General features: G+C 44.0%; 1 protein-coding gene across 1 annotated transcript; it reads left to right on the forward strand.

Moving 5' to 3' along the window:
- The first annotated feature begins 749 nt into the window (after positions 1-749).
- LOC148035535 (uncharacterized) lies at positions 750-3039 on the forward strand. The gene has a single exon (XM_087678972.1). The coding sequence runs from the start codon at positions 864-866 to the stop codon at positions 2358-2360; it is 1497 nt and encodes a 498-aa protein (XP_087535098.1). The 5' UTR covers positions 750-863; the 3' UTR covers positions 2361-3039.
- The last annotated feature ends 18626 nt before the right edge of the window (positions 3040-21665 follow it).

The following is a 21665-nucleotide window of genomic DNA, read 5'->3' on the forward strand; positions in this document are numbered from 1 at the left end:
GCGCATTCTTGCAACGTAGCGTGGAATTTAAACACCCACCGTCCACAAATCAGCAAGTCGAAGGTTTTGCGGACGATGGAAGTTGGAAGTTTAGAAATGTCCAACACGTGTAGTGAGAAATTGGAAGCCACGTGTCAAGTCCAACGCGACTTCGCCTGAGTTTGACCGTAATCCTTCCAGCCTTGTTCCCGAATCCCAACCCTTCCATAAAGCAGACTCCGCATCTCAAAGGACGCGTCACGCGCGCACAGCCTCCAGACAACGACAATGCGCTTTTTTGTCGTTGGGGTAGAGACAGTCACCGCTTGCGTCACCAAGAAACGCACGTGACAATACGAAGCTCGAGCTCGAATCGGACACTCATGGTGCACGCAATTTTGGAATTGGAAGTTGGAACTTCTGGAAGGTTAACCCTTCAGGCTTGAAGTTGCACATCCAAAGCCCTCTCCTCCCAATAAATACTTATCCAAAACATGCTGGCAAACCTTCAAGTGGGCAAGATAAATAGTTATTTTGTCCAAATTTCAAGGTATCAAGGTTACAAATACACAAATTCTCTAAGATCTGTAGGTTTTTCCCACCTTCAAATTTCATTTTTAAAAGTACATTTCCAAATTTAAAAGTGGAATTACTCCCCTCCTGTAAACCTAGGTTTTATTTCGAGCCTAGGGCCTATCGTACACTGAAAAAGGCCTGAACAGTGAAAACTGACCAGCTTCTGCTGTCTCTCTCTCTCTCTCTCTCTCTCTCTCTCTCTCTCTCTCACAGAGAGAGCTAACAGTGCGTCTGTCCACAGTGCCTTAGTGAGTCTCTCTCGCTTGTTAAGGCGCGTGCTTTGATGTGTACTAACGCGTTTGTTTTACATGCAAATAATAGGTAGAGCCATGGCGCAGCTGCTCAGTATCTTTCTCGTCCTCCTCCTCTTCGTCTCGGATTGTATCAAAGAAATCACTGTCCCTACTAGGTGGAATTCCATCTCTCTCGGTGGTAATTCCAATTCCATGAGCGCAAAAAACTTAATCAAAGAATTCACAAGGCCTTCACTCTCTCTGTGTGTGCAAATTCCTGCACAGACCTCCCCCAGTCCCCTCGAAAGGAAGAGACCCACAAGTTTATCTTGCGCTCAAGGGAGACACAAACAGAGACCCAGGTGGAGATTTGCCGTGGCTTCCTCGCCCAAAGACAGACGCAGGGGCATGGGGAAGGGATCCGAGGCGCCCATGAGCAGCAGCGAGTCTGCGACCGGCTGCAACCGGAGGTACAAAGGGGTGAGGATGAGGAAGTGGGGCAAGTGGGTCTCTGAGATAAGACTCCCGCACTCCAGAGAGAAAGTGTGGCTGGGTTCTTACTCCACCCCTGAGGAGGCAGCGCGTGCTTTCGACGCGGCCTCCCTCAGCCTCAAAGGCTCCTCTACCTCCCTCAACTTCCCCCACAACCCCCCTCAATTCTTCTCGCGCTGCCTCTCCGTGCGCTGTTTGCAGGCCACTGCTGCCATGGCAGCTTCCCTGGGCACAGCAGCAGCAATGGCGGCTTCTCCTTCTTCTCCTCCTTCTTCTCCTTCTTCTTTGGATGTATCTGATACTCCTTGCCAATGCAATCGGCTCACCACTCAGCAGAACATCCAAGTTTTGAGATGTAAAGTCAATGAAGCCCAGCAAACTTCTTCCTCTTCTTGTTCAGACACTCCTTTGTACTGCAATTCTGGCACCATTCAGCAGAACACCCGGACTCGAATCAATGAATCCAAGCAATCTTCTTCCTCTACTTGTGTTGATGGATCATACACTCCTCCTTGCCAAGTTTCAAGGAGTCTAATCAGTGAACCTCAGCAAACTTCTTCTGTTTCTTGTTTTGATGGATCAGACACTCCTCCTTGCCAATGCAACACTCAGCAGGGCATCCAAGTTTCAAGGCGTCAAATCAATGAACTCCAGCAAACTTATTCTTCCTCATACGTTCCTTCACTTGTTCTCGATCGTATTGATTTGCCACACCCTGCTTGCCCATGCAATTCGATTCGCAGTGATGGAAAGAACAACACAGCCAATTGTGAACTGTCAAAGACTGAGTGTAGTAAGACTTTGGATGATTGCAATTTAATGGCCCAGCCTACTCTCGATTTGAGTTTGGACCCTTGCAAAACCAAATTAGCCAGCCAAGCTCCCTTTTCTCACCACACCGCTCTTCCTCGTCCTCTTGACAACCACCTTACAACCATCAGTCATGAGCTTCAAATGGAGGCCCTTTGTTTTGATGGACTGCAAGAGCAAATTTCCCTCATGGATTGTGATATTCATCAACATGGGTTTGTGGCAACCTCCACCCCCGCCACCTTCCTTTATAGGTTTGTGAGTGATTGACTTTACGATTGTTGCGGGATTGACTTCAAACTCGAGGAAAGTTTTTAGGTCTAGGAAAATCCAATGGCTTCAACTCGCCATTGGATTGTGGCTTCAACTCGCCACAAACCCTGAATATTCTTTATTCATTCGCTTTGCGCTCCTCCAGCTTCTGCTTACTCAAAATATCTCAACCAACTTATCAATCATTCACAAACGAAGTGGCGGAATGGAGACTGGAGTGATGGACTGCAAGCGCAAATTCCCTCCGTGAATTGTGATATTCATCAACAACGAATTGTGATATTCATCAACAAGGATTTGTGGCAACCTCCAACCCCTCCACCTTCCTTTATAATAAGTTTGTGAGGGATTGACTTTACACTTCTCGTAGGATTGTCTTTATACTCTATGAAAGTTTTTAGTTCTAGGAAAATTCTCTAGCTACAAAACCTCCTTCAACTTGTGCTACAAACCCTCCTTCAACTTGTGCTTACTCAAGCTATCTCAACCAATTTATTATTCATTCACAAAATAAGCGGTGAAGCCCCACCAATATGTAACAAACAAGTCAACTTTGAAGAGCCACCAATATGTAACAAAGCCAATGTTCACAACCCCCCCTTAGTGGAGGACCAAGTTTTGTGATAAACAATCAACGACAAAAGGTATAGGCTTGATGCCTAAATTTTTTGTTAAATATCTCCATTTTAAAGTCATACATAAAGCAATTTCCAAATAAGAAAAAGTATAGAACTAAGTGATTGCAATATATCTATATATAATGAGAATATGTGTTTGAAAATAAGCTTTTATTGGCACTCCACAATAGACCCATGCAAGGCACGCACGTGTAGGGTCCCCATCAATTGTGGATTTGCAATCTCTCTCTCTCTCTCTCTCTCTCTCTCTCTATGTGTGTGTGTGTGTGTGCAACCACTACTTGCATTATTTGCAATCTATTTGACATACTTTGCAACCAATACTTTCATTGTCTACACTACTTTCATTGTTCACATGTTTGTATTTAAGGTCACGCCACCAGAAGTCACAATTGTTTCATAGCATCAAAGCCATACAACATCATAATTGCCTCAAAGTACTAAAGGATTCTGACAAGACTCTCTCACACTACTATTTCATCTCAAACTCACTTTTTTCTTCTAGTACTCTAACATTGCAAACTAGACAAGGATTGTTAACAAACTACACCTTCCATTTTCTAATTCCTTACCACATTGTTTGTTATGTAGAACGATATCCACCCACTATTAGTGATCGAAAAAACAATGTACCTATCATCGACAATCATTAACATGAAATGGTCTAGATAATTTTGTAACTTTTGCATTTTAGCAAAAGTTTTTTAAAATGCATGGATTTGGGAAAAGTTTTGAAAGGCTATGTGGGAAAATACAAAACTATGCTCTTTTAGTGGCAAAAGTGGCTGGTGGGGGAAAGAGCACTTATCATTTAGGGTAAAGGGGCCAATAAATTGTCATCTAACAATCCTCCATTATAAATTTTTTTTCCAAGTGAGTTGCATAAATGTTTTTTAATAGTCAAACTATTTATATTATATAGAGCTCAAAGAAAAAATATTAGGATATTTTTATCAACTAGCTTTAGTTACAAATGAAAAATTCATAAAAGATGGATAGTGAAGGGCCAATAGAGTGACACTCGACAATGCATTACTTTAGGGTTTTACAAAATCTAAAATGTAAAAAATTTTACATGGCTCAATTGTTTGACTTAAGTTAAGCTCATTTGTACTTTTAAAAATTTCATATTATATTGGCAAGTGACTAAAAAAGCCACATCTTTCTAGTAAAATTGTCACTCAATTAGGACGGGGTGTGTTTTCCTTTTGAAAGGCGCTACTTTATTGGTCCCTTTACCCTAGATGTATTCTTCACCACAATTGAAGCCTCAAATCAGATACTAAAGGACATGTCTCCACCAGCAAAATAGCTTGCAACCTGCTGTTGAACTAGTTGCAACTTGCAAGCCCATAGAGGCGAGCATGGCGGGCATGGTTGAAATAAGAATAAATAAAATATAATGCAAACTTTATTAATGTCATGTCCATGTGTTCCGAGCCTAAATGGACAAGCCTTTCACCTTTGGCCCGAAAAGGTTGGGGGGGTTCCCAACCTGAGTGTGAACTCTGTCGCATGTGGCCCAGCTGCCGGCGAGTTTAGGCTGCAAAGCTTGCCCTGTGGAGACAAGTCCAAAGTACCTTGGCTTGATTGGCATAATCAAGCAGCCGTCTTTTCATCACTTTGACATGATTGTGCTTTCATGGCCGTTTCTGAGTGGTTCTGTCAACCTTTATTTACATCAATCAGTCGTCCTCCTCATGAAAGAAACAAGGATTCAGACGCTGAAATGGTATGGATAAAGTACTCACACGTCTAACAGAAGCCTGTGTGTACAAATAAAGTACTCACACATCTAACAGAAGCCTGTGTGTACAAGAAGTGGCACAGTCTGCACAATGAGCCATTTCAGAATCAAGAAGCTCCATTTATTATCAAGCGGCGTGTTTATGTGTCTTAATGGAGCAATAACCTGCACGCACACCCATTCCATTTGCAAAGCAGACTCGCATCTTCTACTGCCCGGGCTCGCCTTGCATGGTGGTCGCAGGTGGCCAGGGTTTTTCCCCTTAAGAAGCCTCCCTAGTCAGAGGCCCTCATTGAAGCTTGGACGCAGAGAGAGAGAGAGAGAGAAAGAGAGAGAGAGAGAGAGTGCACACCTTCTTCTTCAGAATCTCTTCTCATCTGACGACACGACGAAGAAAAGGCCAAGCAAGTCTCCCTGCCTCCCTCCGTCCCTGCCCCCACAGGCTTAGCTCCTGCACGCGTACCCTTGCAACCCGAGAGCCAGATGCCTCTCCCGTGACGGTTTCATCAGAGAGCCGGGACCGCAGCGAGGGGCTCACGGGCCTCAGGCTGTTGCTGTTCCACCCCGGGCCTCCTGTCTACTTCTTGAAAGCATCTGGCAGCGAGACTTCCTTTGAACTTTCCCGCGTCTTTTAACATCCAGATTCGAAATATTCCCGACCGCCTGCAGGTGATTCCTCGGGAATGTTAAGTGAGTGCTGCAAGAATTGCTATTTCAGGTGTTTATTCTACTCCAAATAAATTCCTGTACTGTTTGTTGATTGCAGTCTTTAGCTTTGTAAGCCCTGGATCATGCGACGACGGTGCACATCCCTCACAATAGGCCCCAGTGCCCACAATGAGTACCTACCCAAACCCTTGCAAAGTTGCAAGCATCTTGGCCAACTTCATAAGTACCTTCACATTATGTCACACACAAAACCCTTGCAAAGTTGCAAGCATCTTGGCCCACTTCATAACTACCTTCACATTATGTCACACACAAGGTGCCCACTGTCATGTATATACCCCCGTGGCTATACTCGCTTCAACATATTAGCTTGCCGAGCATTGGCATCATTGCGAACCTTGCAAGCCTACACCTCACGAGTCCCTTCGCATTTTTGTATGACCAATGGGAAGCAACCGCACAATTCTCTTTGCTCACAAAAAATTTAAGCAAGAATCAAGCAACTTGAGTTTAAATTTAGTTCTTTTATTGATAGACCAATATGTGCAAATTAATAATGTCCAGTTCGTAAAGGATAGTGTGTACTCACACTTGCTATTTAGTGATGCTATATGTTTGGATGGGCCATAAGTTTATTTCTTCTACTCAACTTTGGAGGCTATTACTTCATGTTCGGCTAGCCATAATCACTACAACATATACATGCTATAACGGCGTTTATAACAACGTGTTCTTTATATATAAAAAATGTCCCCGTCGTCAGTATTAACATCACTAGAAAACCGTCGCTATTTGCGTCGCTATAGCGACGCAGATATCGACGCTAATACCGACGAAAATAGCGACGGTTATAGAGAATTTCCGACGCTAATACCGACGATTGCAGAATACTTTTCCGATGCTGATACCGACGATTACAGAGAATAAAAAAATTTTGTGGCAGCGCTGTAGATGTAGCCCTGCCACAGTTAGAGCCACATAGGGCTAAGAGACAATTCCTGCTGTCAAAGAAGTTAGACAATCGATCCCAAATAATTACAAGACTTTGCAAACAAGTACTTTCATGACATTAATTAACAGAAATGTGCATTGCATTGATAAAGAAAATAACAGAACTTAAATTGAGAAGTACTACTGCGACAAAGCAAATATGGAGTCATGCTACAAGATAGAAGTCCAATTCATATATACTTTGCTATTACATATGGAGGATAGAGGCCATAATGCCATACATAATACAAGATGGGGAGTAATCCTATGTAGCCTAATCTGCTCTCTACAACTCATCCGTATCAGAAAACTCCTCTCGCTGTAGTGGCATATCGAAGGGAGTCTGCAACCACAAATGCATATATAATTGTGAGTACCAAATACAAACTGACATATAATTACAGATTTCTCAAATTAGGAATGATATTTATTACTACTTACCGATCCTCCGCGAGCATAGAGCTTCTCGATCAGGGCACTCAAACCATGCTTCTCCCCATATGTCATCTCCAGTGCAGTCGGGTCGCGATTCGTAAAACCTTGCTGTGGCACACAAACATTGAAAAAAAACGTACTTGAGATTCATGTTCGAAATACATACATTAACATGGATGTCATTAAATTAGAGTACTCTACCCTATTAATACTTACAAAATCCGCCGCTACCAAGGCGATGCACCGATCCTGCGTCCTTCTGCTACTTCCACTTGTTTGGAGTGAATGTCGCCTCATCCTGGAGATTACTCCAGTCCTCTATATCCAGCCACTCCAGCTTCGATTTGCCTTGCTTGACTGCTTCGCGTGCATCAGACCGCCTATGCGACTAATAGTCACGCATATGCGTCATCATCCACCCTCTCGAAAATCTATCCACTACAAGGATTTGAGCTAGTAGCGACGGCAGATAGCGGCGTCGCGACGCCAATTGCGACAAAATGCGACGCAAATAGCGACGCCAATTGCGACATCGCAGGGAAAAAAAGCGCGGCCGAAACCAGAGCACCGTTTTCATTTTCTTTTCTTCGCCTTTTGAGAGTGAGAGCGAGGGAGAGAGCGAAGGCTTTGTGAGAGAAGAAGAGGAAGAGACTTGCCGCCGCCGCCGCCGCCATCGTTGTTCGCGAAGGAGAGGAGGAGCCCTCGTTGCAAAGAGAAGCCGCCCATGCTCACCATATCTCATTGGTGAGTCTCCCTCTCTCTTTCTTTTGCTTGTTGAAGGTTTAAATCGTTCTCTTTTGCTTGTTTAGGAGAGGAAATGAAAGAGAAGGAGAGGGAGAGAGAGAGAGAGAGAGAGAGAGAAAGAGAGGGAGAAAGAGAGGGAGAGGGAGAGGGAGAGAAAGAGAGGGAGAGTGCATTCTCTCTCTCTCTCTCCCTTTTACTTGTTTAATATTTAAATTACTTTCTTTTTTGCTTATTGAAGAGAGGAAACGAGAGAGTAAGAGAGGGAGAGGGAGAGGGAGAGGGAGAGGGAGAGGGAGAGGGAAAGAAAGAGAAAGAGAAAGAGAAAGAGAAATAGAGGGAGAGGGAGAGGGAGGGGAAGGAAATAAGAGAGGGAGAGAAAGAGAAAGAGAGGGAGAAGGAGGGGGAGAGTGATTCTCTCTCTCCCTCTCCCTTTTGCTTGTTTAATGTTTAAATCACTTTATTTTTTGCTTGTTTAGGAGAGGAAATGAGAGAGAAAGAGAGTGAGAGGGAGAGGAAGGGGAAGGAAATGAGAGAGGGATAGAAAGAGAAAGAGAGGGAGAGTGCATTGTATCTCTCCCTCTCCCTTTTGCTTGGAGGATGTTTAAATCACTTTATTTTTTGCTTGTTTAGGAAATGAGAGAGAAAGAGAGATAGAGAGGGAGAGGGAGAAAAAGAGAAAGAGAGGGAGAGGGAGAGGGAGAGGGAGGGGAAGGAAATGAGAGAGGGAGAGAAAGAGAATGAGAGGGAGAGGGAGGGGAAGGAAAAGAGAGATAGAGAGGGAGAGGGAGAAAAAGAGAAAGAGAGGGAGAGGGAGGGGAAGGAAATGAGAGAGGGAGAGAAAGAGAAAGAGAGGGAGAGGGAGAGGGAGGGGAAGGAAATGAGAGAGGGAGAGAAAGAGAACGAGAGGGAGAGGGAGAGGGTGAGAAAAAGAGAGGGAGAGGGAGAGAAATAAATTGATTGAAATAAATTTTATTACTATAGTTATAAAATTTCATAGATGGCGCGCATTAATTTTAAAATGGATTACTTATACTCAAAGCCGAGATATAACAAATAATTATCTACCGGGACAAACAAATCGTTGAGCATGATACAAGGCCGAGATATAACATCGAAAAATCTCTCGACTACTATATACAATGCAAGGTTTATGGTCAACTTGCAACTTGACGTCCATCTCCTACATCTCCATAAAGCTATCCATTTAAGCCTCGTTTGCTGTAATGTAGATAAGATGGCAAACGAAGAAGGTCTTATTGTTCAAGACCGCGAGACGTATCTTAATCAGCGTGTCCCATGTCCTTGCTCTCAATGCAAGTTGGCAATTAGACGAAAATGCCGATTGTCTATAGAACACGTACGACGATTTGGCGAGTTTCAATCTGAGATCATTGATCAGGCGATTGCGGATTTTCAGCAAACGGTAATTTGAAGTTAGCAAATGCTTTTTTTTAGGTTATTGAAATATCAAGCTAATTGAAAACCATACACAAAAAGATTGGGTCTTGTTGGCAAATTTTGTATCCAAGGGGGTGATGTCTCGACCCAAGGGGGAGTGCACCCTTTGCGGCCAATTAGAAGAGTTCGTGGACGTGCGATGGATGGATTGCAGGAGCCAATCGACCACTCGCAAGGCCCATCTATACCGTCAATGCCAGAGGAGACAGACAACCTTCCCGACTTGCCTACAATCTTGGAGCCTGAGATGGAGGCAATGATCGATGCATTGATTCCCATGGATGTTGAGACATCTGACCCGCTTAGAGAGGAAGCATCCATACCATTATATGATGGGTGCCGAGTATCTCAGTTGAAGACATTGCTTGCACTCTTAAGTGTGCAAGCAAAATATGGTTGGAGATATATGAGTGTGACTGAGTTATTCAGGTACCTTGCACATAGACTTCATTGTTTTTTTAAACAATATTATTGCAAACATTTGTGTTTTTTCAAGGTGTTTTATGCTTTTTTTCAGGTTATTGAAATATCATATATTGCCACCTGCAAACACTATGCCTGAGTCTCGTGATGATGCACGACATGTTTTACGGAAGCTTGGCATGGACTACAATAACATCCATGCGTGTATCAACGACTGCATATTGTTTCGAGATGAATACGAGACTATGGAGACATGTCCAAAGTGTGGTGCTCACAGGTATCGACAGGACTTGCAAGGGCAGACCATCCCTCAAAAAGTTCTCAAACACTTTCCGCTTATCCCCCGCATAAACCACATGTTTCGCACGTCTGCCATGGCAAGATTGACAACGTGGCATGTGCAGAATAGGTCCACGGATGGAGTTCAACAAATATCAGCAGATTCGCACGCATGGAGCCACATTGACTCTACCGTCCCAGGCTTTGCGCGAGAGCCAAGGAATCTTCGGCTCGGTCTCGCCATGGATGGTGTGAACCCATTCGGTCTGCGCTCGACTTCTTACAGTGTGTGGCCTATAGTGTTTGTCAACTACAACATTCCTCCATGGCTTTCTACAAAGAAAGGACATCTCATCCTTAGCTTGCTCGTCCCGGGCTGCTACAAAGTAAAAAATATGGACGTGTATCTTCGTCCATTAGTCGATGAGCTTAAGATTTTGTGGGAGGAGGGGGTCACGGTGCAAGATATGAGCAGGCGAGATGGTCGGCGGTTAGCCAACATTCGAGCCATTCTCATGTGGACGATGCATGACTTTCCGGGATTGGAAGAGTGCTCAGGTGAGCAGATCTTTGTTCTTGCTGATAATATCTATATTTTATTTCATTCAATCAAGTATTCACTAGGTCTTGGATCGCCTTGCAGGTCTCGTTATCTCAGGTTATCATGCATGTCCATTGTGTGGGCCACAGTTAGACTCCCGAAGGTCACGAACCATGAAGAAGATGGTATATCAAGGACACGTCGCTTTCTTGCCGGAGGATCATGAACTCAGGAAAGGTTTTCTTGGACGACCTCCAGCACGTATGAATGCTACAAGCTGGTACAAGCTGAAAATGGTAAACCCGGAATCACATCCAAATGGAATGCGACGGTTCTCAGTTTTCTACGAGTTGCCATATTGGACCCACTTACAAGTCAACCACTTGTTGGATCCCATGCATATTTTCAAAAATGTGGGCAGCTTGCTATGGGACCACATCACAGGAAAGAGAGACACTATAGGGTCACGAATGGATTTAAAGGAGGTAGGTAAGATGGAGGCGCTTTAGCCGCAGTCGAGTGCTGAAGAGGAGTGCAGATTCCTCGCGCTCCCTGGGTTTTGTCTACCAAAGAAGAGCGCATTGTGAAGCAAGTAATCAAGTCTATCCGCACTCCGACGGGTATGATGCGTTCTCTCAGGTCCGCATTTTCTAAAGATGACCAAATGTCTGGGCTAAAATCCCATGATTGGCATAAGATATGTCAGGTTTGTGAATAGAATGGATTGTAATTAGCGTGGACATTTTGAAATTTGAAAAGTGACCATTATTCTCAATGCTTTCTCATTTGTGGCAGTTTGTCCTACCGATCGCAATCGCGGGATGCCTAACTCTAGAAATTCGCGGGGCCATTTACAAGTTGTCGACTTTGGTGCAATGGATCTCACAGAAAGAGATTAAGACGTCCTCTATTGAATCCGCAAGGCGGGGAGCAGTTGAGACGGTCTGTCTCTTTGAGAAATACATGCCCACTAGCATGCTCACGATACAAGTTCACCTTCTTGTGCATCTTGTGGACGAAGTGGAGATTGTTGGACCTGTCCATACACGATGGATGTTCTTCTTGGAGCGCTTCATGAAAACCCTGAAAGGCTTTGTGCGACAACGAGCTCGTCTGGAAGGTAGCATGGCGGAAGGTTGGTTGGTGTCAGAGGCGTTAGTGCATATCTCACAATAGCTACCAACGATGGAACCAGACAATGAAATGCTATGGACGCTGAAGGACGATGATAGGCTGACTGGAGATGTGGTGGTTGAAAATGGGGTAGAAAAAAGAATGGATGCCTCAATGGAAGAGAAGGTGAATCGCTTTTGTATGCTGCACCATGCGTCCATGGAGACGTGGCTCGCCAAGTACCAGATTGTAAGGCAAGATCGAGAGGAAGCGCGAGCTGAATTCCGACGCAGTACGCGTCACCAACCGATTCGATATCCCAAAGGCACGGAGGAGATGCCGCGGTTTATGTCAACACGATGGTTGCATGGAGCCTTGACCACAGCATCCAGCGAAGGGACAGAGGTCTCAATGGAGGAGTGGAAGTTCTCGAGGGGATATAGTCCAAAGGTAATGAGGGGTTTAGAATGTGTCGTATCTAAATTTGCTTGCTACATCTAATTTGAGTGTTTCAATGTGCAGTACAAAATATATAATGCAGCGTGGTCACGTGGACGGCATTTTCGGGTGGAGCGTATTGACCAAATGTGCTCCATAATGGACTGTGGTGTCATGGCAAGGTTTGAGCAAGAGAGCCGGCGAGGAGCAACGGATCCGAACACGGTTGTGGATGAGATGGAGTATTTTGGAAACTTGCAAAGTATTATTACGGTGGATTACCGTAGCTTCTCCATGATACTATTCGATGTGCAATGGTTCAAAGTGGTACTTGGAGGAGCTGGAGCAACAGTTCGACGAGGTCCATCTGGATTTCTCAAAATAGATTCCGAAAAAAAATGGATGGATTTGCGTGACACCTTTGTGTTACCGGCCCATTGTGAACAGGTACAATAGTCATTTGCTTGCTAATTGTAATACGACATGGCTTATGTCACAATGGTTTGAAGTCGCTTTGTAAGTGTTTGTGAACAGGTAATCTTCTATCCAAACCCCCGACAACCTCGATGGTGGTATGTTATACCTTCAACTCCTCGAGGTGCGAGAGTATATGATCAAAGAGATGTTCCAGGCATAGATGAAGAAAATATGCAAATAGAGGGATCGATATTACAAGGGGTGGAGGCCACCGCAAGCTTGGAGCCCGCATCGGCTAACAATGATGGAAATACAGAAGTCATGAAATTTTTTGAGAACGAGGCAGACTCGTTCTTTTCTGGTGACATGTCTATCGACCTTCCAGTGTATGCAGAGTTGTGTCAGGAGATTAATATGGGACCATAGAATACTTCATACTTGGAGAATTGTATTACTCAATTCGTTGTTTAGATCTTCCATAAAGGTAGATAAGATACGCATTTTAAGAGGGATTTTTCAAAAATGATTTATATTAATGTGCTTTGTATAGTTTAAATTGATTATTCTAACATCATTTTTTATCTGTGCATGTATCGACATTTTTAGGATGAGTCGAGGCATGAGCGATGAGGAGTTTCAGGACATGATGGCACGCATGTCTCCAGATCAGCTCGCGAGATTCAGAGAGATGGCAGATCAGGAGCTGTCTCGTTCTTCTTCAGGGCGCTCTGCTAGATCAGCTTCAGCGCGATCAGATGCTTCAGCTTCGAGCAGACGATCTTGATGCTCGCAACTTGGGCCAGAGGAAGGGACTGCGACTGCAGGAGGATCAGGGGGGTGCTGTTGTGGAGACACGGACGTGGTGTCTCCGTCTCGTCGTTCAACTGGAGCTACGTCACCTCCAGGATTTGTCACACTTGTGGGGACATCCACTCCAGTTACTCCGGCTTTTGCGCAGCCGTCGGCAGATGGCACGCCTTTTGGTGGCACTCCTTTTGGTGGCACCCCCTTTGGTGGCACCCCTTTGAGTGGCACTCCGGGAGAGGGTACCCCCGTCGGTACACCGGATGTGCAGGGGTCTCCTGGATATGCCCAGGAGCGTGGACAGAGATGGGAGAGGGCCCATCTTAGGCATACTCCTAGGGGTTATGGATACCTAGTGGATGGCAGGTCATGAGCCATCATCATGAATGATGAGGGGAGGAGGGTGATGGCTCGCATGAGGGAGTTGTGCCAACAATTTTTTCGGCACAACATCCTGGATCATTGGAGGAACATACCGGAGGGGAGCAAGGACTTTATAGTAGCATCCTTGCACGAGGAGTTCCCGGTGCCAGCTACAGTGGATAGATTCTCTACGGGCTGGATGATGGATTGCATGCGTGCATACATGTCACATAAACGATCCGACGCACGCAAGGCAATCAAGAGTGGGGCCCCAAAGCCCAAGTGGTTAGATGCAGACGACTGGCGCCGACTGAGGGAGGAGGCTACAAATTCGCCAGGACGTTGGAGTCAGCAGCGGGAGGCGGCAAGGGCACGAATCGAGGCCGGATCGGTACATCATCTTGGGAGTGGCGGCCACAGGACATATTTGGAGGACTTTGTAAGTTTCTCTTTTGTTTTGCTTATTTGTTTTTTTGAGATATTCTGTGTACTGATAATCATGTTTCTAACAATTAGCATTTTGTTTTCTTTGCAGCACTCCGTTACAAATCGCGATCTGCAAGGCCTTGAGACTCGATATGCAGAGAGGCACGGTTTCAGGGCATTGATCGACCGATTGTATAGACGCGGCAGCCCTGTAAGTCACTCATCTTTCTTGTCTGTAGTTACCATGAGATATTTGAATGCATTATTGTATGGTGGATTGATATGTTGTTTCTTTTTCTGCAGAATCCATTTGATGCTCCTTTGCAGTGGGATGAGCTTTCGGGGGACGAGGATTTGTAGCTCGCCCTTGGATCCTTAGAGCTCACATACCTTTAGTTTTTAGTCGCTCGATCTATGTAGACATTTTCTATGTATTAGTGATATCGTTTCATGATTGTACCAATCGCATTTTATGCGATATCATGTATTTATTTCATGTATCAGTTTTATGATTTCAGTATACATTCTTTTTGTTTGCAAACGATTTGTATGCAGCAGTGCATAAACTATTTTGTATGGCTCTCATACAGCACACGGTGCTATATGTGGCAGGGCAGCTTGCTGCCCTGCCACAAATTTTTTTTTCTCTGTTACCGTCGCTATTTGCATCGCAAATTTACTGCACGTGTCGCTATTGGCGTCGCTATGAGCGTCGCAAATAGTCTGCAACCGTCGCTATATGCATCGCTATATGCGTCGCAAATAGTGACGCTATATAGCGACGATTCTATGGCATCGTCAATAACGATGCTTTTTGCGACGACGGGGGCAAATTTTGTTGTTTGTATTTTCGTCGCTTTAAACGTCGCTATAAGGTCTATATCTTGTAGTGATCATTGCTAGAGGGCTGAGGGAACTCTCGATACAATGTATCGATTATGTACTCCTTGCTGGCATCTAGGATCTCCTTCCACTTGTCTGTAATGTTGTGCCGAAATACTTATTGGCGCAACTCATGCATCCTAGAGATGACAGCTTTTCCATCATCATTCGTGTATAAATGGCCAGAGGCCTTATCTATGAGATACGAGCAACATGCAAGATTTTGCAAACGGATACTTTCAGGACATTAATACAAACGTGTCAAACACAATTTGAAATGATAAGTGCTACTGCGAAAATCTTCATGCGAAAATACATACCTGGAGGAGTGGGTTTCGTGTACTTCTTGTCGGCCCTGGGAGTGATCGGTGGGGTGCGTGAAGGAGTGGGAGTGATCGGTGGGGTGCTTGAAGGAGTGGGAGCAGTAGACGTCTGCCCGCCACCGCCAGTGAAAGACGGTGTCGACTCCCTGGTGGCAGTGCGAGTGGGAGAGACTGCATCCGCGTCCCCACAACAGGAGCTACCTCCTCCTCGACCACGTGACTTTGAAGCAAAGCGAGACCTGCAACTGCGTCTACTGGAGACCGATGCATCGGATTGTCTAGAGTCTGCCGATCGTGCTGAGGTGGAACGGGAAAGTTGTGCATCGGCTCTATCTCTGACCCGTGCTAGCTGCTCCTGTGAGAAACGCACTAGCATCGCGTCGATGTCGTCATCTGTAAAATCCCGGCTCATCTTGTCGTCCGTGCCCAAATCCTAAACCTGCACATACAAGGAAAATATAAGTCAATTTGATAATGAATTGCAAGACATAATAAAACTAAGACTTAATTTGCAAGACTTCATTTTAAAATAATAAAAAAATTAGATAATACAAAATACGATACTCCAAAAACATACAAACTGTCCTAACCGATTTGCAAAAAGTGGACATGATGTAGTGGGAGGAACGTTTTGATCGAGTCACTTTTGTTTAGGGTTCCACAATCTCATCTTGACATAGCTCAGTATACACCAGAACGTCATACAAAATTCTCCACAAAATGAGGACTCTACTTCATTTTCAAAAAACCCATCCTCTATCTCCTCTATCTCCATAGGTGAGATGTCTTGGTCCTCCAGGCAGTTCATCCTAGTTTCTTGTATGCCTTCTGTCATTGCCGCTATTAAAGGTGTCTCTTCTATGATCGGTACGGGGATTCTGGCAAACATTGGGATACTCCTAGATGTCATGGGAATGACATACCACCATTGAGGTTGTTGCGGATTAGGGAAAAAAACGACCTGATCCATATTACGATTAGTATAAAAGTCCACTTTGAGATTGCTAAAGCGCATCAAGTATTAGGGACGCTTACCTGCTCACAGTGATTTCGCAAAACAAATGTATCACTCAAATCGGTCCACTTCTTCATTAAGTCAATCTCAACAAAGCCACTCGGCCCTTGCCGAACAGTTGCACCTGCTCCTTCGAGAGGAACCTTGAACCATTGCACATCAAATATGGTAACGGAGAAACTTCGATAGTCCACTAGCAAGGATACTCTGTAAACATTAGAAATACTCCATCTCTGCAACTACACGGTTTGGATCTGTGGCACGTCGTCGACTTTCCTACTCAAACATTGCCATCACTCCACAATCCATTGTCAAGCATAACTTGTCGATGTGCTCTACTCTGAAATGTCGTCCACGTGACCATGCTGCACTATGAACCTTATACTGGGAGAAGAACAAGTATATTAGTTGCGATTTGCAGTATATATTGTAATTTCTCGGGATTGCATACCTTGGGATTGCATCCACGTGAGAAGTCCCACTCTTCTTCAGTAACTGTTTCTCCATCTTGAGATGCTTTGGTTAGGACCTCATGTAGCCATCTAGTGGACATGAGTAGAGGCATCTCCTCTAAGCCCTTCGGATATCGAATGGCCCATTGCCGCGTACTCCATCGAAAGTCAGATCTTGCAGACTCTCGCTCAGCGCGAGCATCCTCATACTGTTGTAGCCACTTCTCCATCGTAGCGCTATGCAGCATACAAAATCGGTTCACCTTGGACTCCATGGATGCGTCCATCTTCTTCTCTATTCCGTTTCCCACTAGGACATCTCCATTTAGACGATCATCCTCCTTAAGTGACCATATCAAGCCTTTGTCCCAGTCCACAGTGGATAACCACTCAGAAATGTACATCAAGGCCTCCGACACTAACCAACCTTTAGCCATGCTACCCTCAGGACGAGCCCGTTGTTGCAAAAATCCCTTTAAGGTCTTCATGAACCGTTCAAGGAAAAACATCCATCGAGTATGGACTGGACTTGCAACCTGCAATTCATCTACAATATGCACTAGAAGATGTGTTTGTATCGTGAGCATACTAGTGGGAAGATACTTCTCCAAAAGATAAGCAGTCTCTACTGCCATGCATTTCATGGATTCAATCGATGATGCGTGAATCTCTTTTTGGGAGACAAACTGAACCAACTCGGACAATTTGTAAATGGTTGTCCATACCTCCGATGTCAAAGACCCCACGATTGCGATCGGCAATATGAACTATGAAAACCATGTAATTAACATTGTGTATAAACAAACGGAGATTCTGAAATCTAATATGCAGAATCATGCCATATGCAGCCTCATACCGTACATACCTGACACATCGTATGCCAATCATGGGATTTGAGTCCTGTCAATTGGTCATCCTTTGTGAATGCTGTCTTGAGAGAACGCATTAGGCCAGTCGGCGTGCGAAAGGACTTGATGTTTTCTTTACTCGTCGCACTTCATTGCCAGACAAAACCCAAGGAGCGCACGGCAATTGCACTCGACCGTCGATGCCACTTACAGGCCAATATGGTTCCATCTTTCCCACTGCTTTCAAATCCATCCTCGCTCCTAATGTGTCTCGCTGCCCAGTGAGGTGGTCCCATAGCAAGCTACCCACATTCTTAAAAATGTTCATGGGATCTAAAAGGTGGTTAATCTTCAGTTTTTTCCAATAATTCAGCTCATAGAAAATTGAGAAGCATCGCATTCCACTAGGAAGCGAGTGTTGGTCGACCATCCTGCAATCAAACCAGCTCAATGCGTTCATTCTCACAGGAGGGCGATCAAGAAATCCATCTCTCATGACATGACCCTCTGGCAAAAAAGCCCGATGTCCCTCAAATACCATCTTCTTCATAGATTTTGACATATGAGAATCCAACCTTGGTCCACACAGAGGACATGCATGGTAACCTGATGTGACTAGCCCTGTAGAACACACATGTACAATGAGGCATGTCATAATACCAACATCGCTCAAAGAAAACTAGCAAAATAAGAAAACACGCTTTACCAGAGCATTCTCCATAACCTGGAAAGTCATGCATGGCCTACATAAGAATTGCCCTTATAGTTGCGGATCGCCTACCAATATGTTTGCTCATGTCCTCCACTACAATTCCCTCCTACAACTCCTTTAGCTCATCAATCAATGGAGAGAGGTAGACATCCATATTCTTGACTTTGTATCGTCCAGGCACAAGCAAGCTAAGCAAAAGGTGTCCTTTCTTGGTGGAAAGCCATGGCAGTATATTGTAGTTAACAAGGACCACGGGCCATACACTATAGGAGGTGGAACGTAAACCAAAAGGATTTGCCCCATCCATGGCAAGACCGAATCGTAGATTCCTCGTCTCCTTTGCAAAGTCAGGGAAAGTCTCGTCAATGTGATGCCATGCTTCTGAGTCAGCTGGTGTACACTGTACACCATCAGTGGATCAATTTTCCGCATGTCATGTAGTCAAATTTGCAAAACTCTTGGTCCGAAAAATGTGAGGAACACGCGGTATCAGTGGAAAGTGCCTCAAAACCTTCTGCGGACCAGTCTGTCCTTGCAAGTCATTTCGATACCTGTCCGCACCACACTTGGGACATGTGGCCAACAATTCAAAACTCTCCCCGGAAGAGAATACAATCATTGGGGCAAGCATGAATGCAATTATAATCCATGCCTAGCTTTCGCAGCACTTGTCTTGCATCGTCACAAGACTCAGGCATTGCATTTTGGATAGGCAAAATATAAGATTTCAACGTTCTACAAATTGCAATGAAGCACATTATTAGAGTGCTATATAGCACATTTTAATGGCTTTCAATAAAGAATCATACACATCATAATATACCTGAATAGCTCTATCACACTCGCATCGCTCCATCCATACTTTGTTTGTATGCTCAACAATGCAAGAAGTGTCTTCAAATGGGATACTCGACTCCCATCATACAATGGAATGGCAGCCTCCGCAATTAAAGGATCTTGGGATTCCGAGTCCATCGGAAGCAATGATTTGATCATGTCCTCTAACTCGGGCTCCAAAAAAGCAGGAGGATCGTCCATGTCTCCAGCATTCTCACCCATAGAAGGGGGTTGAGAGTTATAAGCTTCCATGAGACAGTTAGTTATCTTGGACGGCATTTGTATAGAGCGTAGACAAACCCGTCTTATTGGATGCAAGAGATCTGCGGACTGCAATGTATCGACATGGCCCTGACCCTGTAAAGGATGTTAAGAAGCTAACTTCTAAGATAACCCCAAACGGTTATACTTAAATCAATTACATGTCATATAGTACGTAATGAGAGAGAACTTACCGCAATCTTGTAATTCAAGACTGCTTGGTCGATTATCTCAACTCGAAACTCTCCATACCGTTGCACATGCTCTATGGACAAACGACGTTTTCGATGAATGGCCAATTTGCATTGCGTGCATGGACATGGGACACATTGATTGAGCCAAGCCTCACGATCACCACCATGTTGGTCGTGAGTGCTAGACATCTTGATTGTGATGTAATGGAATGATAATTTAATAAAGATTCTATATTGTACATTGGGACCACTCCACTATATATATTTCAAGTCTTTTTTTATAAATTTTCATACCTATCTCTTTGAGTTCGGCTCTAAACTTATCTATCTTTGAGGTTGGCTCTAAACTTATCTATCTTTGAGGTCGGCTCTAAACTATGCTCACACACATACATTTTCGTACCTACATTGCAAAGAATAAAAACCAACACATGAAAATTTTGGAAAACACTCGCTTCCATTTCTCTCTCTTTCAATAATTCCTAACCTACATTGCAAAGCAACACAAAGCAACATAAAGATCGAAGACAAACCAACACTTTCTAACTTACATTGCAAAGCAAAACAAAGATTGTAAAGAAACCAAAACAGGGCATACCGTCGTGCTCTCTTCTTCTTCCACGACCTCTTCATGCGGGTGACGCTCCTCTCCTCGCATGCGGCTCGCGGCTTGCTTCCTTGCTCACCTCCCTCTCTTGCTCACAATCTTTTCTTTCTCTCTGCCTTCGCGCGCTCAAATGAAAGAAACGTTTGGGTTTCGGTGAAATTTTACTGCAGAAAGTCCTCGGTATTAGCGTCGGTATCTGCGTCTTTGAAAACGTCAGTAAAAAACATCGCAACTTAGCGTCGCTATATGTGTGTACCCTTGTAGTGAATGTATCTTGATATGGGGCCGAGGAGTAGGGCCGTGCAACTCATCATCTCCCTCATCTCTAACCTCATCAAAGGTAGCACCATCCGATCCCTCAGCTAAGCACATCTCCTTCTTCATGTGTCAAACATGGACCTTTGCCCGACTACTACTTCCTTGTGGAGCTCTCATTGCTCAGTATCTCTATGATAACGTTTAATCTCAACTTGCACATTGCTAACATGGTGTCCAGGTGGATGGCAAACTACCCTAATGTGAGAGCCCATCGCTTGTGGTTGATGTGGATCATTTAGACGCTCAAAGGATTATCCTACATCCAATTGGGAAAGCTAAGGAACCTATTGGGAGTGGGGCAATGATAATCTTCTCATGCTTTGTGGAGGCAAGACTGGGGCAACTTTCAGGATAATTCCATTCCTCTCAAAGGTCACTTAATAAGAGAGAGACCACCGATGGAGAATGAGATTTGCAACTATTGAAGCTTTGTAAATGACGATTAGTGATCAACTTGCCACTATCTCAAAATAGTGGAGAACACGTCTATATCAAGCTACAAAAGATGAATGCATTAATCTTCTCCCTTTCTTTTTGTTATATTTATTGTTTTTGCAAATTAAAACTTGCCTTGACTAAGTATAATATGTGCACTTGAATTGGATGGAAGTAAATTGTATAGAACTTGAACAAATCCATTGTGATTATCTCCTTTTGTATTCAATAGAAAAATGCATATACTAATCTTCTTTAGAATAAATTGAAGCATTATTCGCCAATTAAGAGTGTGGTTCATGAATAGTTGGAACCATATGGCCATTAGCATGTTTGATTGTAAGTGTGATACATGAACATGCAAGATGATCTTGGGTACTTATATCACTTTTGATTTAAAAAAGCTTGAATAGTATGTTATCGTATTTAGTGTAGTTTACATTATTATAATTGTGTATGTTGTGAGACATTCCAAACTCCTATTTCTATATGCAAATCAATAATAATTTTTTGGTGATATGACTTGCTATCTTCAATTAATATTGAAGGCTAAGTTCTTTATATGGACTTTTGTAATATGGAGAGAGAGAGAGAGAGAGAGAGAGAGAGAGAGAGAGAGAGAGAGAGAGAGAGAGAGAGAGAGAGAGAGAGAGAGAGAGAGATCATGTGCATGTGTGAATCATGTACGGTGAGGGTGTAAAGCACACATGAAACATGTATGGTGAGGGTTTGTAAACATAGAACAATAGGCTTGGGTCCTATAGGATAGTAGAAAACTTTTGCACAAAATCTTTTCTTTCCAAAGGCATGTGGTATAGTGTAGCTTAGTTTTATGCAATTTTATGTGATGCACCAATTCATTGTGCAAACGATTGTTGGAAATGCATTATACATACTTTAATAATCAAATTATAAAAGGTATTGTTGAATCTC

This window comes from Lygodium microphyllum, chromosome 5, assembly GCF_053477565.2.
Source record: "Lygodium microphyllum isolate KBCC chromosome 5, Lygodium_microphyllum_v1.1.10, whole genome shotgun sequence".
Lineage (NCBI taxonomy): Eukaryota > Viridiplantae > Streptophyta > Polypodiopsida > Schizaeales > Lygodiaceae > Lygodium > Lygodium microphyllum.

Bases quoted from the DNA above. Each gene is read 5' to 3' on its own strand.
- LOC148035535 (XM_087678972.1), top strand. From the start codon at position 864: ATGCAAATAATAGGTAGAGCCATGGCGCAGCTGCTCAGTATCTTTCTC.